The following is a 24984-nucleotide window of genomic DNA, read 5'->3' as shown; positions in this document are numbered from 1 at the left end:
ATATATTTATATATACTGTATGTATGTGTATATATATATGTGTGTGTTTGTGTGTGTGTGTGTGGGTAGGCTGTTTCTTTATGTGTTTAAAGCCAGGGTTGTTGATGTATTTTAGAGAAAAATGTGTTATATTTGTTGAAATTCTCTTTACAGCTATCAATTAATCAAATGCTCTGACAAAAAAAGAAAAATCCGTGGCTGTCGCAGGACTCTAATAAAGTAAATGTACCAATTGGACGGGTAGTATCTGCCTGCCTGCCTGCCTGCATGCATTCTGCCCCTGCACTAACAGAGCATCACCGAAGTCCTTTTTCAAGCTGCTAGCTTAACAGCTGTGAGTACTAACAAAATGTTTGTTGTTTAGGTCCATTATGATTAATTTCTTCATAATGATAACTTTAGGGGAGTGGCCTGAAGGGACTGGCTGTCGGTGTTTCCGACTATTTCTAACTAGATTCAGCGACTTCTGGAGCTAATGCTGGTAGCTACTTTTTTATTGGAAAAGAGCTGGCACCACTGGGCTGGGTTGGTTCGGTTGGATTGTTTTTTTAATCTACCTTACTCTTGCTGGTTTCTCCTATGTTAACTACCCAAGCTTTAATACAGTAATTTATATGCATCTCCAGATTCATGTTTAATACTGTAGGTACACTACACAGACACCCATATGTAGTTGTTTCAGTGTGCAGAGATTTGCAGCCACAGGAGCATTAGGGAGGTCAGACACTGATGTTGGGTGATAAGGGCTGGTTCACAGCCAGTAAAAGAGTGTTGCATGGGGGATAAGGTCGGGGCTCTGTGCAGACCAGTCAAGTTCGTACAGAAACAATGTTAAAAACCTTTTCTTTATGGACCTCGCTTTGTTCACAGCAAACAGCAAAGCACCTTCCCCGAAGTTAGCAAGCTATTATCGAAAATATCATCGTATGTTGTAGCATTTGATTTCTCACCATTGGAATTAAAGGACTGAAAGTTCCCCAACAGCAACCAAATGGACCTTGCGGTGAGACCGTTTACTCAACTGCTGTAACCAAGGTCAAGCATGGACTTAAGCTGAGTGAAATAGTATTTTTTGTCAGCGGTATAGTACACAACATTAAGAGAACTTTGAAGGAGGGTTGTTTTTTCTTAATGAACATATAAGAGAAGAAAAATAGGACAGAGAAAGAGAGAGTGAGAGAATGAGGGACTGTCTTCCTCAATAAAGGCACCAACAATAATCACTTTCTCTTCACATCGACGCAGACAAAGAAAATGCACCATTCCTCGGTCTTCTTCTGCAAGTCTTCAAACATCAATAACATTTGCTACGATCATCTGTCATTGTACAACATTTGTCACAGCGTCCCCCACCCCCCTCCTATTTAAAACATTACTGTAATGAATTGGCTTGAATGACGAGAAGGAAGTGTAGTGAGAAGCCTTTTCCTTGTCTCCATTAGCAGGTCCTGTGTTTCCAGAGAGGCATCAAAGAGAGAGGAGCAGGAGAACGCAGGGGGGGGAGGCACGCTGTAAGCTTCAAGCTGCACACAGAGATAAAGACCAGACATAGAGTGTGTGTGTGTGTGTGTGTGTGTGTGTGTGTGTGTGTGTGTGTGTGTGTGTGTGTGTGTGTGTGTGTGTGAGGGATTAGGCTGACTTTGACTGGCTCTGTTCCATTGTGACAGCAGCTCCTAAGAAGCTGCACACTGCCACATGACGGACAGGGCTTGAAATTGCACAGATAACGTCTGCCTCTCCCTCTCTCTCTCCCTCTCTCTCTCCCTCTCTCTCTCCTCTTTCTGTAGTGCCTGTGTCTCTTAGCCCCAGGACGCTTGAGCTTTACAAATTTGTGCGATTAAAAAAAAAAACGTGCAGTATGGACGCTGAAGGTTATTGGACCTTAAAACTGTGCAATTATATACATTTGATTCTGAAAGAAAGTGTAAAAGCATAAGACAGAGAGCATGCATGGCAGAGGAGAAACTGTCACGCAATATTGTTGTGTTTTTAACAAGATGGTGTAGATCTGAAAGAAGCAAAGTCTGATAAATTGCCTTGAGTGATGTCACTTGAGTCAGCGTCGGTTGGGTCTGAAGACTACGCGTTTGAGAATGAAAAAACATTCTGGAGGTGTGGAGTTAAAAAGAAGAGAGGTTACCCGACCTCCAGCTCTTCATCTCTGCCTGCAGAGGCCAGAGGTTCAAGGCTGCATTAGTAACTACAGGCATAGCAACCTGTCGACGGCCGGGTTGCATTGTGGGTAATGTAGATGCCTGGTTTTGACAAGAAAGAAGTACAATAATATAGTACACTGCTAAATCAGTGGAATCTTCTTAAACTGTATCTTGAGTAAACAAGTGAAAGAAGAAAAGAAAGAAGACTGAGAGGAAGGACTGGAAGGGACAAATAAAATAAAGGGAGGGAAGGGAGAAGAGAATAAAATGTAAGAGAAACAGACCGAGTAACAGTTGAAATGGTGATGCTTTAGATGTATAACCAGTCCGAATGAAGCCTCTTCTTCTCTTCATGTTCTCTTTGCACAAGTGCATTAGACCTTATACTTTAAGAGTTTTCTGCTGTGCTTTAGTTGGAATGACATAAGCTTGTTTTACCGGTCAGAGTTTTTAATGTTTGACTATAAATCCTCTGCTAAGTCCTGCCATGCCTGACCCTCCTCATTACCTTCATCACTAAATTAAATCAGCAGTGACACACTCTGTAATAATTTTACAGTGTAACCATGCAGCTGGCAGAGGGAACTGTGTGCTGATGCTTTTTTGCCATTATTCCACTCACAGTACTTATCCCTAAAATAGTGTGTACAGAGGGGGGGGGGGGGGGGGGGGGGGGGGTTCTGAATGTATCAGGTTTAAGAAGGTACCAATAAACAAAAATAATATTGTTTGAACTGTAATATGTATCAAAAGTACTTGTGCTGAATGCCAATGTTTATAGGGCACATTCAAAATGTGCCAATTAACAAACAGATACACTTGCATAGATTCTCCATCTCAAATTGTCCCATGCTTTAAAGAAACCACTCCTCAACAATTTGGGACCTTAAAAGACTCGGTCCTCAACCTGAAACCTTATTTGGGCAAATCCAAAATGATTCTCTGTGTTCATGGCAAACCTCCCTACATGCCTTATTTGTAATGTATTATTCACCTGTACTAATATGTATTTTGATCGAAATCAAAAGAGACAAAACATGCTTGGAAGATACATAATGAGTCTTCCAAATCTGCCCACTAACTGTCACTTTAACTTGAGCTGTTTCTATTTGATGTTAAGGTTACATGATTATGTATTTGTTGAATGATCCCACATCTTACTAAATCTACATACGAATGCAGTTTGTTATTACATATGCTTTGGTTTGAAAATCCGATCATTTGGGGTTTTCATGCAGTAGCAGCTCTGATGCCAGTTGCACTCTGCTTTCCCCGAGTGTTGTTTCCACAGTATCACAGTGTCATCATGCCTCCCCTCCAGAGGCTCATCATATGTGGCGTTATCAGTGGTGTTTGACATGCAGCGTACTACTGAGCTCAGAACTGCAGACCCTTCGCTTGAAAACACATTTCAGCCTTCCAGCGCTAGCGTGACTTAAAAGTCGGTGGCAGGCGAACGCCATCAGCACCACCGAATCAAGGAGTTGCTCTGCTTTGGCGGTGTCACGCACAACAGTGAAAATCCACAACAACGAAATAATAAAACCAAAGAGTTACTAAAAGATGGTTGTTGCTGTTTTTTTCTAATCATTTTAACATGTTTACATATGTGGAGAGGATCTCAAAATATGAAACAATGATGCTACTCTGTTTGTGCATATGCTTTGTGTGTAATGTGTGTATGTGTGTGGCTCTGGGAGGCTGTGAGAGAGCTATTAAAGCCCAGAAACTGTTAATGGGGCCTGCAGGGTCCTGGGCATGTGTTATAGGTAATTGTGTGTCTATGTACAATGCATGACTGAGTGAATCAGTATGTACGCATGTTTGTGTGTGTGTGTGTGTGTGTGTGTGTGTGTGTGTGTGTGTGTGTGTGTGTGTGTGTGTGTGTGTGTGTGTGTGTGTGTGTGAGGGTTTTTGTCTGTGTCCAGTGCAGTGCATTATTCTTCATTAGAAACAGATGAGTGACTCTGTCTATTCCAGCACTGCCCCAGGGTTCAAGTCAATCCACCAACCAGGCACCCACACACACACACACACACACACATTATGCAGAGTCTGGCTTGGACAACGAGAACTGACTCAGATGCTCAGTAGAAATTTGCATTTTGGAGTTGTAACTCTGCCAGTATAGCAGATTCATCTCTGCATATGAATAGAGACAGAACATAGGAAGGTACATCAGCGTTTCAGTTCACTTTTTTTTTATTATAGAACTTTGATTATTAACAGAAGGGACTGACACTTTGCTTAGTCTTGCTCCTTGAACGCAGACTGGCCAATCAAAGTGTAGCATCGGTCAGCTTTGACCGGGGTCTTTGGTCCGACAACCATACCACTGGACCACATAGACTCTCATGCAATCATTTCAGATGTTCTTTATTTTCAGGCTGGTTTTGTGGATTTGGAATGGAAACATCTTATCATAAAATGGTCAAATAAAAAGTGCTAATAAGTTGTGTTTCTTAATGTGAAGAGTTATGCTTTAAGAAGTCCTACTGTAAGCAATTCAATTGATGATTCATTATTATTTGGGTTTTTGATCATATTTAAGGTGTAACTTTAAAATCAAAACATTTGGTCTTTTAATTAGTCTTGATGGCAAATCATCAAAACAAAAAAAGTGCTTCTGGCAAAAAAAAATATGAAAGGTAAATGCTGTACATTATTACATAATTATTTGCAATTATGTATTACTCACATTGCACAATATCACATTCAAACTATCTAAAATATATAAATATTTATTTATTTGGGAGCTCATGTGCTGAAATACCTTAAGTCCCCAGCCAGTTGTCATTCAGACCAAGTTTTTCTGAGGTATTACCGAAGGAATATAAATTGAATTTCAATATGGATAGACTTGCATGATGAGCCTCTCTGCTATCTATCAGGCGGCTTTGACTGAATATTGCCTACCTCCACATTGCCGGCTACTCGGTGGGATGGAATTATCCAGTATGCTAACACCTCACTATTTCTGCTTAGTCAGGACGGATAAAGCTTTCACATTTGTTTGGGGGTTTTTTTCCCCAATATTTAGACATGTTTCAACTGTAAAAATGTATTTTAGCATAATATTTCATACAAGGATAAGAGCAAGTGAGTCTGCATGTGTGTATAATTCTTCTTAATATTCTAAAATCTAAATTATCATTCAAATAGTAATATGCATCTGGTTACTTTGACAAACAGCAATATAATCAGGATTCTTCTACATAATGACAAACGGTGAATTTGACTTCTGTAGCCTCCACTTTATTGTCAAATTAGCACCATTCTAAAAAGAAAGACAGACATGAAGAGCAAGACAGACAGACAGAAAAAAGAGACGAGAGACTGTGTGAAGAGAGCAGATTACATAAGTCCTTCACCTCACATGCCTGACTATGTGACTGCAAAATGCCCAAGAGACTGAGGAATGGAGGAAGGCAGCGAGAGGAGAGGAGGTGGGGGGAAGCGGAGTAAATTGGAGAAAATTAAGTGGAAGAGGGGAGAGAAGAGGGATTTGAGGGAGAGATGGGGTGAAGGGAGAGGAAGAACGACCGAGGAAGAGAGAGAGGGGGAGGCTGATGAGAGGTTTATAAAAAGGAAAGTGAAGATGATGTAGAGGGCGTATGAATTGGGCCTCTCAACGACGGCAAAAAGACTGCCGCTGAAGAGGGCTCTGATATGCAGCCTGTCAAAAGCACTTATCAGATCCAGTACGGCTTGAGAAATGCTGACGTACAGACAAAATGTTGAAATCAAGTCAACTGGAATGCGGATTGATGACTCTATTCAAATCGTCCGGCTGACGCAACGTGTCAGAGAATGTTTTTTTGTTATCATTTTATACTCATTTCGAAATTGGTGCATTCATCCTGCACATTTTAATTAAAAAATATATTTTAATGATGCGACGAAATATAGTTTTCTGCTTTAAAATACTCACATTCCCTTTTATGTCCTGAAGTGGGGTTTTATGCTGAAGATAAATGTGTCATCAAAATAACATGACTAAGTCCGGAAATTACATGTTAACGCAGTTCTCTTTTTAAAGAGATTTGGTTCATGCTGCACAGCCGTAAATCCAAATCACTGGAGCCGCTGAGGATTAAGAGTGTTGCTCAAGGACACTTCAGAAGGACAGATGCTTTTTTTTTTTTTTTTATCAATTCCTCTGGTTGAAAAGCAAGCTCCCCACCAAGTATCTACTCAAGTACTGTACAATATTTGAATAAAGTGGATGTATTCGATATATCACCCACCCCTAATTCACACACACACACATATGCTCCTAAAAACAGTTTGCACATATTTATTTTCAGTTGCATATGGAAGTGAAACACTTGATCTGTCAAGCCTAAATGAGGCCACATGTACTTGAGCATTCCCATTTCATGCCACTTCATACTTGAACAGTAGAGGTCAGAGGGAAATATTCTACTTTTAACTCCACTACAGCAAATATTATGTTTTCCATATTATGTTGGACGAGACTAGAAATTGTAAGATGTCACATTGGGCTCTGGGTAACAATTTCTGGACGTTTTACAAACCAAACAATTAATTGACAAACTAATCAGCAGTTTAAACCGTAATGAAAATATTCATAACTTGCAGCCCTATGTAAAAAAAAAAGAAATGCAAAAAAGCATGCTGCTTACATGAATTCAGTAACACATAACACATATAATACTGCCTCCATCATGCCTCAGTCTGCTTTGTGTCAGTGTTATTAGGTTTGGTTGCACACTGGCTGAAACAACATGACAATCTGTTGTTTGAATGAATCTAGAGGACATCTTGTGATGAGTTCACACCAGCCTCGACACTAATGTCTTAAACTTGCATCTTGCACGGTTGTGACGCTTATTAAAGTCACAAAATCTGTCCACAGACATATGAACACCTGACAAAGTACTCAGACCCGCCTCTGTGGTAGTTCCCACTACAGCAGGTGTCTCCTGGACCCCTCTTTACCATGACGACACACATATAGACTCGCAAGGTGAAAATAATGCGGTTGCAGCTCGTCATTAAGAAGTTACGAGGTGTTGAAATTGGCAAGAGAAGAGAGAAGAAGAGAGGGCTGGAGGGAAGAACAAATGAGGAGGAGTAAAGAAGGATGGAAGAAAAGAAGGTCACCTCCACCCTCTGCTGTACATATTCTTAAATGAAGTGAAGGAGTCGACTGTTATTAAGGTTCACCTTTCTGCTCACCGTAAAGAGTCGACATTTGGTTTGTTTACAGAGGCTGAACAAAAGGGTTACAAAGTCAACTCCCACTGCTAATGGCAGAGTAAGTCCCACATGTGATGGGAGATTAGCCAGAGATTTTCTCCTCCTATCATTTTCAGAGACACTGATCTACTGGCGAGTGAGATGATTAATAGTGGAGATTATGTGACTGGTCTTGAGTTTACAAAAGGCTTTACTGAAGGTTATGCTGATTCCAGGGACTAAAAAAAAGCTTTGATTTGTTTTGTGAGCACGTAAATCCCCCCGCATATTGCCACACACAAGATGATCGCTACATTGCCAGGCCTCTTTCATGGAATATTTCAGCAGGTACAGACCTGGCCAGCAGATGTCACCCTTGGCTTACAAAAAGGCCTTTTTTAAGCGTTGCTGTGGAAAGGAGCCACAAAGGAGAAATTTGAGATTGCGTTTTTGTCTGATAGAAAATATCCAAGTTTAAAGTATGTTGATGCTCACAATAAATGTTGATGGTCAAATCCTATAACTGTGGCCTGAGAGGGACAGATATATTCAGGTTAGGCAAGTCATTTATGGAAATCACGAGCACAAATGATAAAAGTGATGTCTGTGACCAGTGATTGACTTCCATCAGCAGCTTCTGGCTTAACTGTAACTGGTCTGTTTCTTTCCTTACACTTTGTAATTATAGGCTATTATGAGCTCCCATGCAGATTGACCTTAATGAAATTAGGAAGACCTCTGACGCACTCATTCACACACACATTCTCACATCCATGTGCACTGTGCCAACAATGGCTGGCTTCCTGTTTTTATGAATACATTCAAGCTGTCCAGTTTTTGGCCAAAGTGCAGCTCGACCCGCCTACCTTGATGGTGGATTTCTTTTTTTTAAAAAAAAAGGGATTTTCTAAAGAGATGTGGGAGTACAACATCCAGAAATCTTGTGGTTATAAGGTCACTTCTATCACATCCGACTGTTCCTTTCTTGACAAATTTTTCAATTTAGGTAAGCATTTCCTCATTGTTTTATCTTCATCCTAACACACACACACACACACACACACACACACACACACACACACACTCCCACAAACACACTCCCACACACACACTCCTGCCTTTCCTCCACCTTATCATCTCATCAGTCTTTTCTCCTTCTCACTCTACGCTCCCTCCCTCCTTGCCTTTCTTCCTTCCTTCCTTCCTTCCTTCCTTCCTTTCTTTCTTTCTTTCTTTCTTTTCATCACCTCTTCCTCTTGCCCCAGTAATCCATTATAATTTTGTTAGTGCACCCAAGACTGGGATTTTCAGTCATTCAACAGGTTTACGTTTTCATTTTACGTAATTAATGCATCCACTACAGCTCACACTTCCTATTTTGTGTACGCAACAGTGACCCAGAGCCTCTACTGCAGGTCAGGTCTGCGGCTGTCTGATGGTGGTCTCACAGCAGCTGCTGATGTGCTGGTGATATGTTGCCTTCACAGCACAGCTTGAATGTAGAAAAGATGATATTCTGAATAATGTTGGCCTTTTGTCAGAGTGACTTTTGGGGTTTGCTATGGTCACAAAACGTTAGACTCCTGAAGGGGTAATATGTCTCACCCTAACAGGAGCAACGAGTAATAATAATCTATTGATATAAAACATAGCCATTTATCTCAATCCTTCTTGTGTACTTCAATTTCTATGCAGGACTTATAATGAAGTATTTTTTTCAGTGTGGTATTAGTACTTTTACTGATGTAAAGGATGTGATAACTTTGCTCTGCTGTCAATGTTATTAGGTTTGGTTGCACACTGGCTGAAAGAACATAACAATTTGTGATTTGAATGAAAAACTAGAGACCATGTTGAAATGAGATCACACCAGCCGCATCGTTAAATCTGACCAGTGGCGTAAAGTGGGAGGGTCAATGTTCACTTACTCGTTTTGGCGCTTTCGGCTTCATCTCACAGTCTTCTTCAGGCAATGAAACAGGATCAGGTGTCGTCACATGACCTACGAGTGGTTAAACAAACAAAAAAGTCAAGTTCAGTTAGTGACTGTTCATTTCAAAACTACCTGTTGCTTCATGTTCAACTCACTTAACAAATAATTAAAGTTGATTATTGAAACTGGTTTTTAATTGAGACAGCATAAAGAAACAGAATAAAACAAAATGCTGTAAAACGACAAGTTAGTGAGAGCGCATTCTCACTTTACTCACAGGAACATAAAATATAAACATCATGAAACTAAAGTTGTGTTGTCACTGATATATATTAAAATTCTGCCACATGTTAACTGGATCAATCAGTTCATGTAAATATTTGTGACAGCATTTATACCGCATGTATATATGTTTATCTTCATATATGATGCTCAGTTTGTTTGAATATTCTCATTTTAAATGATGTTTAAAATAACGAGTGTGGACACAAGTTCTAACATTTTCATACCTTGTTTAAAAATGTAATGTTTTCAAATTTGTACTACAGAGTTTTTACACATTTGGCTCGATCATGCAAAGCTCAGCAAAACCAGTCATTTGTTATCTCAAGATAATGGAAAAATTAAGTCTGATTGCAAATGAATAGGCTAAGATAGAATTATGAGAAACTACAGTTGCTCTAAGCTTCCTGCTCTGCATTATTTGGTTTCAAGGTGTTTATTTGTCAGATACTTAACATTGCAGTGAAATGCTTGTTTGCTACTGTGTTTGAATTATAAATATGAAGATATCCAACCTGAAAAACAACATCAATGTTTTATTACTTCTAGAAAGTGATTCTTCACTCTTTATTGTACTGTCTGCTGGTCCTCATGTATAGTACAGTACATACAGTATTCAACAATACAATATAAAAACAGAGAAAATATGGTTATACAACGAAGATAATATGGTATTTGCTTTAAAAATACTGAAAAGAGAAGAAGAAAATACTGACGGTTATTCAAATAATGCTATTGGCAAAGCAATAGATATGTGTATTCTAAGGTAATCTTTACAAAGTTGGTGAATAATTACTTTACAACATTGTCAGGTACTGGAGCACTTTGTCTGTCTGAGGTTTTTCCCCCATGTGAGGTTCATTTAATGTTGAGAACTATTAGAACTATGAACCATGCTACATACTATCAATCATGCTCTGCTACGGAGTGGAGCTTTGTCTACATATTAACTATGGCCAGAGTGGTATAAAATCCAAAAACACACTCCCAAAAGTGTCTCTGACCGATTTTGTAACACCACCATTCGGCCAAAGTTTATATTTTCTAATGTCTGTATTTCTTGACCACCCTGCTGGAAGAAACATGATCTTGGATACAAGTCCTCATGAGGAAATCTTTAAATGTGTATCTCCTGGCTCCTCATCATAGATATGTACTTGCAATAAAAAGAAACCTTCTGACCTCATGAACTTTCCTCCACAGTCGCATGCTTCCATCAGGTCGTAAACATCAGATTTCCCTTTGGCCAAGTAGCCGTTTCACAACGGATCAAAGCCCAGAGGAGCCCCACATGAATCAAAGACGAATTCTCAGAATCAGCCCATTAGCAGCCTAATTAGGAGCCTCAGCCCCCCCACAGTGTGAGATGTTATTGAACATGGTCGATATTTTCTCAGAGCTCTTTCTAGTGTAAAAAACAGTGCCTTTAAAGAGAGCACTTAGTTCCACCGGGCTTTTGTTCAAGTGTTAAATCATTTGCTCAGTGCAGTAATAACTATATATAAGCAATATAAGCTGACACTTAAATAGTTATGGCTTCTGCATCAGTAGCTGTACTAAAGCTTTAAAACAAATGGCAATAAAAACGTTGGATCACATTTACAACACTTCCTCCATCCAAACTTTCACTTTCTCTGTACTAGTTTAACATCACTACTTGGACACATTAAATATGCATTTACATTTTTTCTGAACTGATATTTGCTATTCTGATATTCTGACCCTCAAACCTCACAATTTATTTATTTGATTTTTTTTTAAAGCTGAGCTATGACTGAAAGTTCTAAACAGGTTGATGGCATGCACCCAAGATAAACCAGTCATCCTTATGTACGTAAATCCACACACCGGAGATGGTGAGACACCCTTGGCGTGGGTGGACATGTTTGCCCTATGACAGCTGGTGAGCCATATAGCTGGAGAGGTTGGTACCAAGAGGAACAAGACGCAAAAGAAAACGTGTCAGCAACCCAAATTGTCTTAATGTTTTAATATCCGGCTTGCTGAGTGAACTTGATGTTACTAACAGCAGTGTGTTTTGGTGTTTAGATAAACGCACTGTGTGCTGGGTTTCATCATTCTAGCTTGAGTGACGTGAGTAATTTATGATGTTGCCATGGTCCCTTGCTACTGCTCTCCTTAGTCGCCCCTATACAGCTCGCACCCTCAACTCTCTGATACAGGCTTTCCATGCGATGGCTCAGCTGTAAAATAAAATATGAAAATATTGAATACAGGTGTTTCACAACATTGTTCAAACATCAGTATTTGATGACTTTTAATGGTATTCTTTCCATTACTGTAATAACGCTGGGTTCATGACGTGGCGGGAGTTAACCCCCCCACAGTCTGCGTGTAACAGCATGGTGAATCATGCACCAATCACAACGCGCAACTCCATCAGTGAAAACCTTTTCCAGTAACAAGATCATGGTGGTTGCTATTGTTCAGCGGGATGTCACGTAAACTCCAAAGTCTATCCGTCCAAAGGTGTGTGAGGAGGGGGAGGGGGGGAGGGGGAGAGAGAGAGAGAGAGAGAGAGAGAGAGAGAGAGAGAGAGAGAGAGAGAGAGCGAGAGAGAGAGAGAGAGAGAGAGAAAGAGAAAGAGAGAGAGAGAGATTGACGTTATCTGTTCAATATCAAGCCCTGTCCTTCACTCGTTTTGTGATTATCACCCGGAATCAAACGGACTTTCCTGGCCACCCAAGTACATCATTGGTTGGTAAGTCCAGAAACTATCCACACCATTGCATTAACTTGAATTGATCGACTTGAGGCAGCCGACAATGGCAATTGTCATTATCCAACTTTTGCTCAATAAGCATGTGTTTTATCTGTTGCGCTGAGAGCCTAAAAGTTTTCATGCAGCGGCTCAACAGGTGGTGCGCAACGACTTGTAGCGTTTAACACGAGAGCCATTATTCACTTCGATGAATAGGGTCCATCGGGTCTCAACATCACAAAAGACGAATCTGTGTTCCCGCTCTTTTGTAATGAAATCAGGCACGCAGTGGTCATTACAGATAATCTTGTTGAACAATTAGCGTTGGCCATATATCCTGTCCCTTTCTGCTGCAACAAGGAGTACGCTGCTCAAATACAGAAAACACGCGACGGTTCTGTGGATGCTTTTTTTTTTTTTTTCTCTCCCTGACATTCGTCCTTTTTGGATCTTGTTATCCTTTAAGAATTCGGTGAGTAATATACGGCTCCTAAATATTTGTGTTGCAGAGGCAGTTATTGCATAAACACAGAGGATAGGAACACAGCGAGAAAAGAATGTTTACAGTCACACATTTACAGCTCAGACTCAGAGCCAAAGAGATTTATGGGAGCGGATGATGAATCATCAGACACCATATATCATTGAGTGGCTTCAATTAAAGTGTCTCATGTGAGGCTCAAAATATGAAGCATAGATTCACAATACTGTGTGTTGAGGAGTTTTAGTTTTCCATTCACCTTAATTGGTTCAAAATGTGGCATAAAACCGACTGTATCTCCAATTTGAAGCTTTGACTGTTGCAATATGCTCCTGTCAGTGTCTCCACCTGATCAAATTAAACCTGGCAGGCATTGGAGACATTAACATCCATCATACCTTATCCACTGCATAGTGCCATATGGCAATGGTATTTAAACACGGGGGCTGATGTTGACCAATGTTGACCCATTTAATACAAACAAAATATCCATATATGTATAAATATATCCAAACCAGTTAGAATTAGTCATTTTTTCTGCAGATACTCTGCTAAAAACCTGAGTGCTTTCCCTCCCACTAAGCACTGAACCTTTGTGAGCTTGGTGTTTTTTCTTCTTCCTCCTCCTGAATGTCATCTGTGAGTAAGCATGCACAGAAATACAGAGACACAGATAAAAAAAAAAGATATAGTCACATCCGCTGGATAAATAGGGAGGGAAATAGATTGATGTGAATGAAACTGATGTTTCTAAAAGGATTTCTCCATAATCAATGAGCTACTCGAGTTTCCTTCCTCCCTCTCTCCCACTTGAATTATTAAGATTTAGATCATTTTTTCTTGTTGATGACAAGCCAAACCTCACGTCCATATTCGTAGAGTTTCTTCATTTTTTCTTAATTTATCGTATTCACTTAGCAGGACATGAGCTGTTTTTTAATGAGTCAATATTAATGTGATGGTCTTATTAGCAAAATAACACAATAATCATCTTATGTCAGATAATAAAAAAATTTAAAAAAACAATGCAATGTTTTATAGTTTGGTGTGAGTAAAAAAAACAAAACTGAATGCATATTTCAATTTACAAATTCATCACATCTACAGAAACGCCATTCTGCCTCCATGGCAACAGGCTTATTTTAATCTTCTCTTTAAAAAAATTGATACCCCAAACAGCCGAGACAAGTGATACGATTTTCTGGCAGCACTTTGATATATTTTTCATAGGAGACATCTAGCTGTGCTTTACAGATTGAAACCAGATTCTACCATGAAACACCAGCAGCATTGTATTGCCTCCTTTCTTCCAATCACTTTGTCTACTGCTGTGTCCTTGGTGGGATTTGTCAACCTCCCCTTTGTGTGAGAAAGACAACCAGCTGGACAGCGAAAGAGCAAGAGGGATTTTAGCCTGTACTGTACATCCAATTAAAAAGATGTACATCCCATTTTGAATGCATGTATCTGTAGTTTTACTTAAGTAAAAAGTCTGATACTTCTTCCACCACATCTTTCTTCCTCATTGAAATATCCAGAATCTATGGATACACAAATAGCTGTTGGACACGAGATGTCTCCAATTTCACTGAAAAGTCCATTCTCAGTGTACGTGCACTGAAGGTCTCCAGTTTTCACGTCACACTTGTGTGAGTTGCATATTTGGCCTTCAAAACATACAGGTCATATAACTCATTTTTTAAAAGTTTGTCCATCTGCAGACGAATGCGAAAAGTCTTCTAGTTTCTGCACTTAAATCATTCTGCAGAGTGAAGTTCAGACATTAAAGGAACAGATATAAGTAAAACATATTTTTGAGTGATGAGTGAGCTAAATTTAGAGGGAATAAAACTATGTAACACGTTTTAATGTGTTTTCTTTTGTTTTCCAGGTGTTAACAATTTGGATTTATATGAAAAAAATGGACTGCCGATCAAGACAACATGGATTAACACCTTTTCCAGTATTTAAAGGATTTCTTTTGTAACATAGAGGTGCACTGCTTGTTATGCCACACAAGTGTTGGATCCAAACTGTGTAGCTACACCTCATTTAAACCTACTGCTTCATACATGTTTTGGCCGACACTTGAAGATACACTGTCCATGATATGACCGGCTCTAGAGGTGACCATTGCACCTTCCATGATGGAATCTGGTCTGTCACCTTCCTCAGACCCTCTTCACCTCAACACCAACAACTTCATCAACGACAGCAACGACAGCTGGGGCGGTCTCCTCGATGCTGACTCGCTGAGGAGCAATCACACGCTGACCCTCCATGGCCGCTTCCACAACGCCCTGCTTGGGGTCTGCCTGGGATTCCTTTCTCTCCTCACGATCATGATGAACCTGCTCGTCCTCTACGCCGTGAAGAGAGAGAAGAGCCTCCACACCGTCGGGAACCTCTACATTGTCAGCCTGTCAGTGGCAGATCTGATCGTGGGGACCACAGTTATGCCTCTAAACCTGGTGTATTTGTTGGAGGACGAATGGAAGCTGGGACGAGCTGTCTGCCAATTTTGGCTCATCATGGACTACGTGGCAAGCACGGCCTCAATTTTCAGCTTGTTTATCCTGTGTTTGGATCGGTACCGTTCTGTCAGACAGCCGCTTAAGTACCTAAAGTATCGAACGCGCGGCAAGGCCAGTGTGATGATTTCTGGAGCCTGGCTGCTGTCAATGATGTGGATTATTCCAATTTTAGGATGGAGGTCTTTCACTCATGTTGACCTTAAACCTGAGGAGGAAAACAAGTGTGACACTGATTTCCGCTTTGTCACGTGGTTTAAGGTTATTACTGCCGTCTTCAACTTCTATGTACCTTCAATTTTGATGGTGTGGTTTTACACGCACATCTACTTGGCAGTAAGGCAACATCTCAGGGACAGAGAGAGAATCATTCATCCCACCGACTCATTTGGGGAAAATGAGATTGGACAAAATGTCCAAACGCCAGAGAAAAATGACTCCAAATCACCCAAGAGGGATTTTGAAGGTCCAATAACACTGTCTAAAAAAAACCGCTTGTTGGACCAGAACACTTTAGATCAGCCATATTCTCTCGAGGATTTCGATAAATCTAAAACTGCTTCATCCAGATCTCACAGGAAAATTGGCGTCAAGTTCCAGCAGACGTCATTGATCGCCATTACAACAAAGCGACTCAGGAAGACAAAAAAGGTCAAAAGGTGCTCGTTGTCTACTGAGGAGACGCAGCCAGACGTTGAGATTCCCCTGAGTCTTCGATCTTCGGTGCCACAGGACGTCATTTGCTCAGAGGGCAATAATGAGAACAAACTTCAAGCGTCTTTAAACGAATGTCACGTCACTGTGCCAAAGTCAGTGAGTGGCATCTGTGACATCAGTCAGGTTTCAGACGTGCAGAGATACACTTCAGTGCTCTACGACAACTACGACCCCAGTGAGGCTCCGCCCTGGACTGAGGAAGGGGTCGAAGACGCAGAATTGAACCCAGCTAATGCAGTGACCCTGAAACAGACGTGGCAAAGATTTATCGACCAATCGCGTCAGCGCATCCAAAGCCTGAGGATCCACAAAGAGCACAAGGCAGCCAAGCAGCTTGGCTTTATAATCGCTGTTTTCTTGTTGTGTTGGATACCGTACTTCATAACTTTCATGGTCATGGCGTTCTGCAGAGAGTGCGTGCACCACGACCTTCACATGTTCACCATATGGTTAGGTTACATCAACTCCACTCTCAACCCTTTTATTTACCCGCTCTGCAACGGGAACTTCAAACGAGTCTTCAAAAATATTCTTAACATTCATTTTTGACAGGCAGAGCAAAGAAGCAGAACAAAATCATAGGTGTCTAAATGCTGCTGATATTCACAGATAAGAAGGGAACATCTGTTGCATCAATTACATGTCTTAAACATCCTTTCATAGGTGAGCTTTTTAAGTGTAGATAAAACTGTAAATGTGTTTTGAACGTCAGTTACTTCAGTTTGTTCTGAATTTTATTTTTGTAACTTGCTGCCCTCCGATTTAGACTCATGGCAACAGTTGAGGAAAAAGTTCGAACTTCAATGTTTATTTATTCTGTCTATGTTGTGTCTCAAACCAGAGAGCTTTAAACTCGAAAGAATTTAATCTCTCACCCTCGTAAAGAGGAGCGCGACTCTATATTGGCTCTGGTCCAGAGCGGAGGAAAACTGTCCAAAATGTGTTTTTAAAGAAAATCCTATTTATTGTTATTCATTTTTGCACCATCAATGTACAGAACCAGAGATGTAACATGATACAATAAATCTAACATTTCTACAAACGTGCATTTGTCACTTTGTTTTTCTCATCATTAGACCAGGATATGGAACAGGAGTTGTCCTCTTCTGGTCTTTTTTGTTTGTTTGTGCTTTGTCAACTCTTTACTAGCCTCAAGTAGAATAGGTGAGTGTATCAGCAAATACAATATATATCTATGAATCACAAATTTTCACACTGTCAACAAAAACATTGATGTGTTGTGCACAGCAACCATTTGCACTTGATTACTCTCATCTATTTTATGATGTGATAAAAATAGCTCATGCCTCATGACACCCATTGTGGCATTAGCCAAAGAACACCAAATAATATTTCACGATGCAGTGGAAAAGCAACCGTTAATTTGAGGCTCATGTAAGTGCATTTGTATTCATTAAATATTTGGAAAAAAAACGCAAAGTGCCTCCATCAGGCCCTAGAGACGAAGCGTTGAAGTGCAATTATGCCTGCAATCCTGTTGTGAAAAAGAAAAGTTAAGTGGTTCTACAATTAACATGTAACCACTGTCAAATCAGCGCTCAGATTTTCAAAAAGTTTCGTACATCAGGGGTCCATTACTGTATTTCACTGAACAATGTCATGACTGCAACAAAATCTAGAGAGCCATAATGTTTCCTGTGTCCAGTGAACACAGACGGGTTCTGAGTCACTGCTTAGCCAAATCAAACAAATCAGTGGTGGGTGGAACTGGGCTGGAAGAAGTGTGATTGCACTCCGTCATCTCTACATTACACCTCAGTCAAAAACATGGAGCCAGTGTCAGGCTGGTATTCAGGAAAAACTATGATGTTTCAGATGCAAACTCATCCGTGGTGAAAAAGGTGACAGCGATGAAAAGACACAATCCTCCTGCTGGGGACTGTAGTAGCATTTGTAATTTGGTAAAATATTTTCATTGTAAAAATTTGGGGTGTTTCTAACACTTGTGTATTACACTGTACGGTACTTATCGGATTGGCCAAGGCTAAAATATAGCCTAAAAGCAGTCTGGGTAGTTGTAGGGGTGAGAAGCCCTTTTAGTTAATCTTGTTTTCTCCTGCTTTTCTGTTAGGGCGGTAGGTAAGCTGCTTGTATTTCCTTTTGTTATTTTGGTAATAGGTAAGTTAGAATATAATATTGTATAGAATATTTTCAACATTGTGAATTGAAATAAAACTACTGGGTTAATTAGAAAAAGGTCATGCTTTGGATTAAAATAAGTATGGCTGTTACGCAACTTAGGTACGTTACATAGGTTATGTAGGTAAATCATATAAATCAATGTTGACTTTGGTTATGACTACCAGAGCATATCTCTAATTTGAGGGATAATAGTCATCTACCCTACTAATCTAAATGTGGCAATACTAAATGAGCATATACTTTCGGTGGTTGAATTTACTCCATTATGTACATGAACTATGCTTCATGCATGGTAGAATTAACCTGTCTGGAGGCCCTGGGGAATGATTTGACGTTGAGCCCCTTCGGCAGCTAAATTCCCATCTATTTCCCACAACAGATGGCAGCTTCATTGTATGTTGAACTAGATTTTGACATCTTCCAAATAGGACAATATGATTATGGCGTCTGGGAGGATGCCCACCTTGGTAATTGGTAATTCAGCCATGGCTACATACACCTTTATATTCCTTAATCTACATTGGCTGGGTTCTGTCAATACATTGTAGTTCAATTTATTCATACAGCCCAAAATCACAAATCAAATTTTTCCTCAAATATATCTACAACATTCACCTTCAGTCTTTAAATGCTCAAATTTGAATTGAGTGTTGGCTCTCCCCACAAACCATTAGATCATTTCAACTATGGAAAAGTGGCCCAATCATAGAAATAGAATATGAGTAGAACAGACGTTCTTAATCAAATACATGTAATGGGATAGTCATCAGGTGGCCATTTCTATGTGTATTATTGCCATTGCAACCGCTATAGCGTGCCAACTTCTGTATTAACGGCAAGTCACCGACTCATTCATGTTAGCGTGCGTTAAGAGCACCGCAATCAAGCTGATGGAAAAGCAGTTCCCATATGCCTACGTGAGGCTCACTTTGACTGGTAAATCTATTTCTATACACTTTGTTCTGTCATTTCACAACAATAGTTCATAATTCCACCTGCCACTCAAAAGTATGCCTACGCTTAAATTGTAAGATACAAAGTTAGTTTGAGTGTCGATGCAACTTAAGTAAAACTTTTGTATTTTGTACTTCAAAGCTGGCTGTAGCCAAGAGCTGAATAGTGTTTTGTCTAGTAACATTAGTGGTTACATTAGAATAGTATTCATATTTCTGGGATCCTGAGACTTGAAAAGCTGTTTGAAATAATCGTCACCAAAATACCAATGGTAATTTTAGTTTTTTTCTCAATATGGTTGGTATTTTAGAGACAGATTATTGTATTTTTAGACTACATTTTCCTATACTTTATTTGTATTTAGTATTTTATTCTAGTATAAAGTGGGCTTTGGAACAGCATTCAAGCCTTAATTTAAGGAACAAATTATTATACTCCGACATAATGAATACAAGATTTGTTAGAGATCTCACAACCTTCATATTTCCAAAATCTTAGCTTTAGCCATGGTTTATGGAGTCTATGTTGGTGCCCTTATCCATATGGTTTTAAAAAAGCAGGTATCTTGGTACTGAATTGGCTAAAAAAAATGTAATTTGCGTTTATGGAAGTCTGATGCTGAGTCTTCACGTTACATGTGGCAAGAGGTGGGCGAGATCCTCCATTTGGAGAAGCTTACATTCAAGATTGCAAAAAGATAAAATAAGCCTTTATTGATCCCCAGAGGCGATAAATAGAAAAATAAAAAATAAGAACAAATAAATAAAGTGGTATATACAACTAGTATAAGAGTAGAAATTATGCACAAACTATATAAGAATGACCTATACAAGACTGAACTACACAAGAGCAATTAAACACGAAGTTGCGGAGGTAAGTGAAAAGTTACCAAGTAAAGTGACATGGTATGAATAATAGATGCGAGTAGTATATATGAAAACAGTGTACACCAGAATAATATATACTGTGGTTAGGTAATGATACTTAGAAATATAATATAGTATACGGTTCTGTAAGACAGTATCTGCATAATATCATAACATAGTATAGTATATAGTACATTATAGTATATAAGAGTATGAGGTAGAAGATATAGTATAAGGTGCAATGTAGCCTAATACTAATATAGTATAACATAACAGTATAATTCATAGTATGGTACTACAGTATTGTGGAGAAGGTGGAGGGACATTAGGCTTGAAGCATGTAAGGGGTCTGAGGGAGGATGACGGTGTGGGATGAACAATTGACAGTATAACCCTGTAACCTGTATGTTTTACACATTGTTCTTTTAACATCAGTCTTGCTTTGTATCTACCTTGCCCATTGTTTCTTCTTTCATGCTACTGTCATGTTGTTATTCGTAGTGTGGAAAAATAAGATCATTTTTATTCACCAATTTACAAAAAAACAAACAAAAAAACCTTCCAACTTCCATCATAGACTGCATACAAGACTTCGATCTTTCCCTTTTTTCCAGCAGCAGGGTAGTTTGTAGACGGCCCCTAAACTAACTCCGGTGTCCAGCCGAAGCTAATTTTGGATTTCCCGGGTAACCATTCGGATGAATATGAACTCGTAGCTCCTTTGCCTTTATTTCAGACATTGTGGACTTCTTCCTGCTTGAGATAAATGTTTCATTAGTGACGTACCCTGCTGAACCTCGTTAAACCGGTTCTACGGATGTAACGCTAAGGTTTACAAACTGACATACTTACTCCTCGCAGGCTCGCGCTCCTCTACAAATCTGCGAAATCCGACATGAAAAGAAACGGCACGTATAAAGTTTTGTCAGTTTTGTCGTTCTTCGTCGTTTCCTTGTTCTTGTTTTTGTTTTGGTTCTTTATATTTTACTCTCTGACACGTGCACCATAATACATGCATTTTATTTAGCTGCTAAGCTAAACTGGCTGGCTATTTACCCACACTGCACTGCTGTGTTGACATGTCCCGCGATCACATGACCCACTTGACCAGGAAGTAAGGATTTCTGGTAAGTCCACAAACCCTTGCACATCCACGTACAAACCTCAGCTTGTTACAGTTTGACAGATGGACGTGTGTTTAACGTGAGCCCAGATTGAATCTGGTTTGAAATACAGCTGTATTGTAATGTTGTGAATTATTTCGTCGGAGATGCTCGTCGTGTTTAAAAACCGACAGGGCAGTTTAAACTGTCAAAGCTACTGCTTCCACTGTGTGGTCTGCGTTAAAGGTGTAAAAGTCCTGATCAAGTGAACATGGATTGAGAACACGCGTTAATTTACAGATGAACCTCAGAAGTCCTAAAGGAGACGCTTAGAGTGTTTCAGGGTTAGAGGTCTTGATGCTAAGAAATATTGAAAACGACACAAGACTAGCAGGGCTTCAGCTAGCATGTTTTGTTCATATTAACAGTGGAATTGGCCAACATTTTATCGAAATGTATAACAAGTGGATGTGTTCGTAGGACCCAGATTAATCTATATATAAATTATGAGATTAATTTATTCTGGAAAGGTAATACATGCTCATCACTAGTTACCACAGAGCCTAAAAAAATGCCCCAGCATAATTACAGTATAAAAATAACAATGTTTAGGGTTGAGTTCTGTTATTATTACAGTTTATCAAATCAAGTCAGTTTTATTTGCATTGCCCTAAATCACAACGTTGCTGCAAAAGACTTTGCAATTTGTACAACATATGACATCCTATATCTTAATCATTTTGTGAATGGTTTGAACATTATTTTATTTTGCCAGACTGTTGAAGATGTTTAGAGATGCTCAGATTTAGTAGACTCACTTTCCCATAACGAATGCACAGGTTGATTTGTTTTGTGCTTTAATAATGGACGTATTGGTGAACTGACACACTCGTTTCTCTGAATAAGTGTATACCTTTACTGTTTACTTTACTTGTGTATTAAACAGCACCATCAGACGTCACAAGCTCAGCAGCTAATAAGTTTGAATGTATTCTTAACTGTTAGTATGCGATCAGCCTGTTGGTTACAGCATCCGTGGGGATGTAACCGTCATACTCAAAGTGTATTGAAGTTATGACAGGTTACAGAGCTTTCAACTCTTTTGTAACCTACAGCTGTTTAATTTCACATCGTCCAGTTGTTGGCAGCGCATCGTGTGAGCGAAGTTGAGATGGCATCTGACACCAGTGAAGCTGCGTCCTCCTCTCCAGACCTCAAGCTGCAGTTTGCTCCCTTCAGCAGTGCTCTGGAGGCCGGCTTCTGGCACCAGCTCACTCAGAAGAAACTCAACGACTACAGATTGGACGAAAGCCCCAAATCTATTAAAGGATATTACTACAACGGTGAGATCAAATGGTGTCATTATAACCATGACTATTCTTCGCTCTTTTGACAATTCTAGACATTATATGATACTAATGTTAATTATGCAGTGTCACATATATGAAAACAGTGAAGGACAATTCGTTTGGGATTTCAAAAACTATTTTATTCTTGATTCCTGTCCTATAGGTGACCCTCTTGGTTTGCCCACTCGCCTGACGTTGGAGTTCAGTGCATTTGAAGTGTAAGTTTGACGCAGTATGTTGCCTGTATAAACCATATTTTAACCCCAAGTTCTCCTCATGTTATTTAGTCTTCAAAAAAGCAACGAATAGTTCTAATGTAGATGAAAGGGATCAACCACCAACAGACAAACAATATGAAACCTGATACCACAATCAAATATAATGTACATGTAATGTGTATAATAGACAACACACAAGTAATGAAAGGTACGAATGGTTGTCCATGTTGTAAAAAAAGTGTTTATAAAAGTTGAGGGAAGTTTTCATTGCTATGGATTAATAAACTTTCTTTAAAGTTCATCAGCCAGCTCAGTGTAGGGTTGAACTAAATTTGGATCAAGCCTTCAATAAAGCAAATTGTTGCACATTGAAAAGAAACAAGCACAGTTAGAAAGTACAGTTTAATACAAATGTACGATGTGTTTTGCTGTCAGCGATGGACCGACACCAGCCCGCTGCTGTCCAGCTACTGGAACGCTGTATAACACCAACACCCTCGATGCCTTTAAGACCACCGATAAGAAGGCTCTGCTGGAGAAAGAGGCCAAGGAGGTAAAACTCATGCGACATGAATCTTCTCTATGGTCGGGAATTTCTTTAAAATAGACAGCAAGTTGCTAAGTTGTGCAGCTGCGGATTAAATGATCTAATGAATGTGATTTTTCCTCTCCTGTTGTTTTGTAGATATGGGATGCTATACAGTCTGGAGCTGCGTTAAAGGACCCATCCATCCTCTGCAAATTCATTCTGCTGACTTTTGCAGTGCGTATAAACAGCATCTTATAAATGTGTTAGTTTTGTATATTAATAATGTTGTGTGTGACTGTTTTTTTTTTTTTTTTTTTAACATTCCTTTTTCAGGATTTGAAGAAGTACCATTTCTACTACTGGTTCTGCTTCCCTGCACTCTGTTTCCCAGAGGGAATAAAGATCATCCAACAGCCGTCCGCCCTAGAGCAAGTGTTCTCAGCAAAACAGGTTGGCTTTTTAAAGATCACTACACAACCACTGGAATGAATGTTCTCTAGTATTACCGTATTTCTTCCTCTTTTCTACATTTTTCGAAGTCTTCAGGTGTAGTTCAACACTACACACTTGTATTCCCCAAATATTGATGCTCATAACAAATTCTAGACATAAAATTTACAGTTGAACTACTGATTACTCCAAAGATTTTCTATGACATAAGTTGACCTAAAAATGTAAATATTATTCCCATTTTTTGCCATTTAAGTTTCCTCTTTCCTAAGAGCGTCGTAACATTCCTAACCTCTTTGAAGATGAGACGGCTTTGAATCTGTCCGTTCTGTCTAATACTGTCTAGGTTATAGAATAGTAAAATGAAGTGAGGTGAATTCTTATTTCTCAGGTCAGTGGATCCAAGGAGCGAAAAAGCCTATTTAGGAAGAAGTCAGAATGACTCATGAACAGGGTGACGTCAACTGCAAGAGTCTGACAAGAGTATAAATGAGTAGACACACTAAACATTCATAATATGTTCATAATAATAAAGAGTTATCCATGGAATGAGCTATAATATCCTTTTCGCCCATATTCTTAAGTTATATTTACAGTAAGTATTTCAGCAATTGCAGATGTTATGCTTCAGATAACCTCTTGCGTTCCCATACAATAATACATTATAAGTTATTGTAATGTATGATATGTGTCAGGAAGAAGTTGCTGCTCCTTTGCATCATGAGGATCCAGTTGAGTTGGTTTTGGGCATCTGATCAGGGAGTCCTGGGCACCTTGCTTTTTTTCAGGATGGATAGATATTATTTATGATTACCCTTTAAAAACTCTCTCTCTCTATATATACATATAATATGTATGTATGTGTATATATATAATATGGTGGGTGGTGTATAGCACAGACTTTTCTTTAATTAATGCTGATTCCTAATTATTTCTGTCTCAGATCACAGCCTTGCAGGAGGCCTATGACGTCCTGTGTATCAAAAGAGGGACCACTGCTGAGCCTTACTTCCTAATGAAGTACACAGCTGACACCGTTCAGATGGCTCCGCTCGAGGACTGGGACACGTTCTTCACTGATACAAAGAAGGTACTTCTTCAGTTTGCTTTGTGTTTTCAAAGAAATCCTCTTTTAAAGCAACAGATGAGAAATATCTTCTGTGAGAGGAGTTTGATTGAGTCCAATAAAAGGGATTGTTCAGTACACAAAGTGCTGTACAGTACTTTTTTGTCTTATCTCTAGCAGATTATATCTATTTTTATTATTATTACAGTCCCTCTCGAACACACACACACACACACACACACACACGCACTTTGGTAACGTA

The 24984-nt window shown here is 39.4% G+C and overlaps 2 protein-coding genes across 5 annotated transcripts in view; both read left to right on the top strand.

The window, feature by feature from the left end:
* Positions 1-12106: 12106 nt before the first annotated feature.
* hrh1 (histamine receptor H1) lies at positions 12107-17070 on the top strand. Of its 2 annotated transcripts, none has more exons than XM_068711724.1 (2): positions 12107-12295; positions 14668-17070. In XM_068711724.1, exon 2 carries the CDS (start codon positions 14921-14923, stop codon positions 16571-16573), a length of 1653 nt encoding a protein of 550 aa, XP_068567825.1. In that variant the 5' UTR covers positions 12107-12295; positions 14668-14920; the 3' UTR covers positions 16574-17070. The 2 variants fall into 2 exon arrangements, with proteins under 2 accessions (XP_068567825.1, XP_068567826.1); XM_068711725.1 differs by lacking the exon at positions 12107-12295 and adding an exon at positions 12312-12767.
* A 3690-nt stretch (positions 17071-20760) lies between these two features.
* atg7 (ATG7 autophagy related 7 homolog (S. cerevisiae)) overlaps positions 20761-24984 on the top strand; it is a 57689-nt gene continuing 53465 nt past the window's right edge. Inside the window, exons 1-7 of one of the 3 annotated variants that reach the window (XM_068712306.1) lie at positions 20761-21134; positions 22249-22453; positions 22623-22677; positions 23113-23230; positions 23363-23440; positions 23540-23656; positions 24600-24746. In XM_068712306.1, the coding sequence (XP_068568407.1) occupies positions 22282-22453; positions 22623-22677; positions 23113-23230; positions 23363-23440; positions 23540-23656; positions 24600-24746 (687 nt within the window). In that variant the 5' untranslated portion in view covers positions 20761-21134; positions 22249-22281. Of the gene's footprint in view, positions 21135-21193; positions 21211-22225; positions 22454-22622; positions 22678-23112; positions 23231-23362; positions 23441-23539; positions 23657-24599; positions 24747-24984 lie in introns of those variants that run through there. The other 2 variants (XM_068712304.1, XM_068712305.1) reach the window with 2 other exon arrangements.

This window comes from Cebidichthys violaceus, unplaced genomic scaffold, assembly GCF_023349555.1.
Source record: "Cebidichthys violaceus isolate CVI_PGR_0920_01 unplaced genomic scaffold, fCebVio1.0.p SCAF_17, whole genome shotgun sequence".
NCBI lineage: Eukaryota > Metazoa > Chordata > Actinopteri > Perciformes > Stichaeidae > Cebidichthys > Cebidichthys violaceus.
Note: the sequence above shows the minus strand (reverse complement) of the source record. Positions and strands in the feature narration are given on the sequence as shown.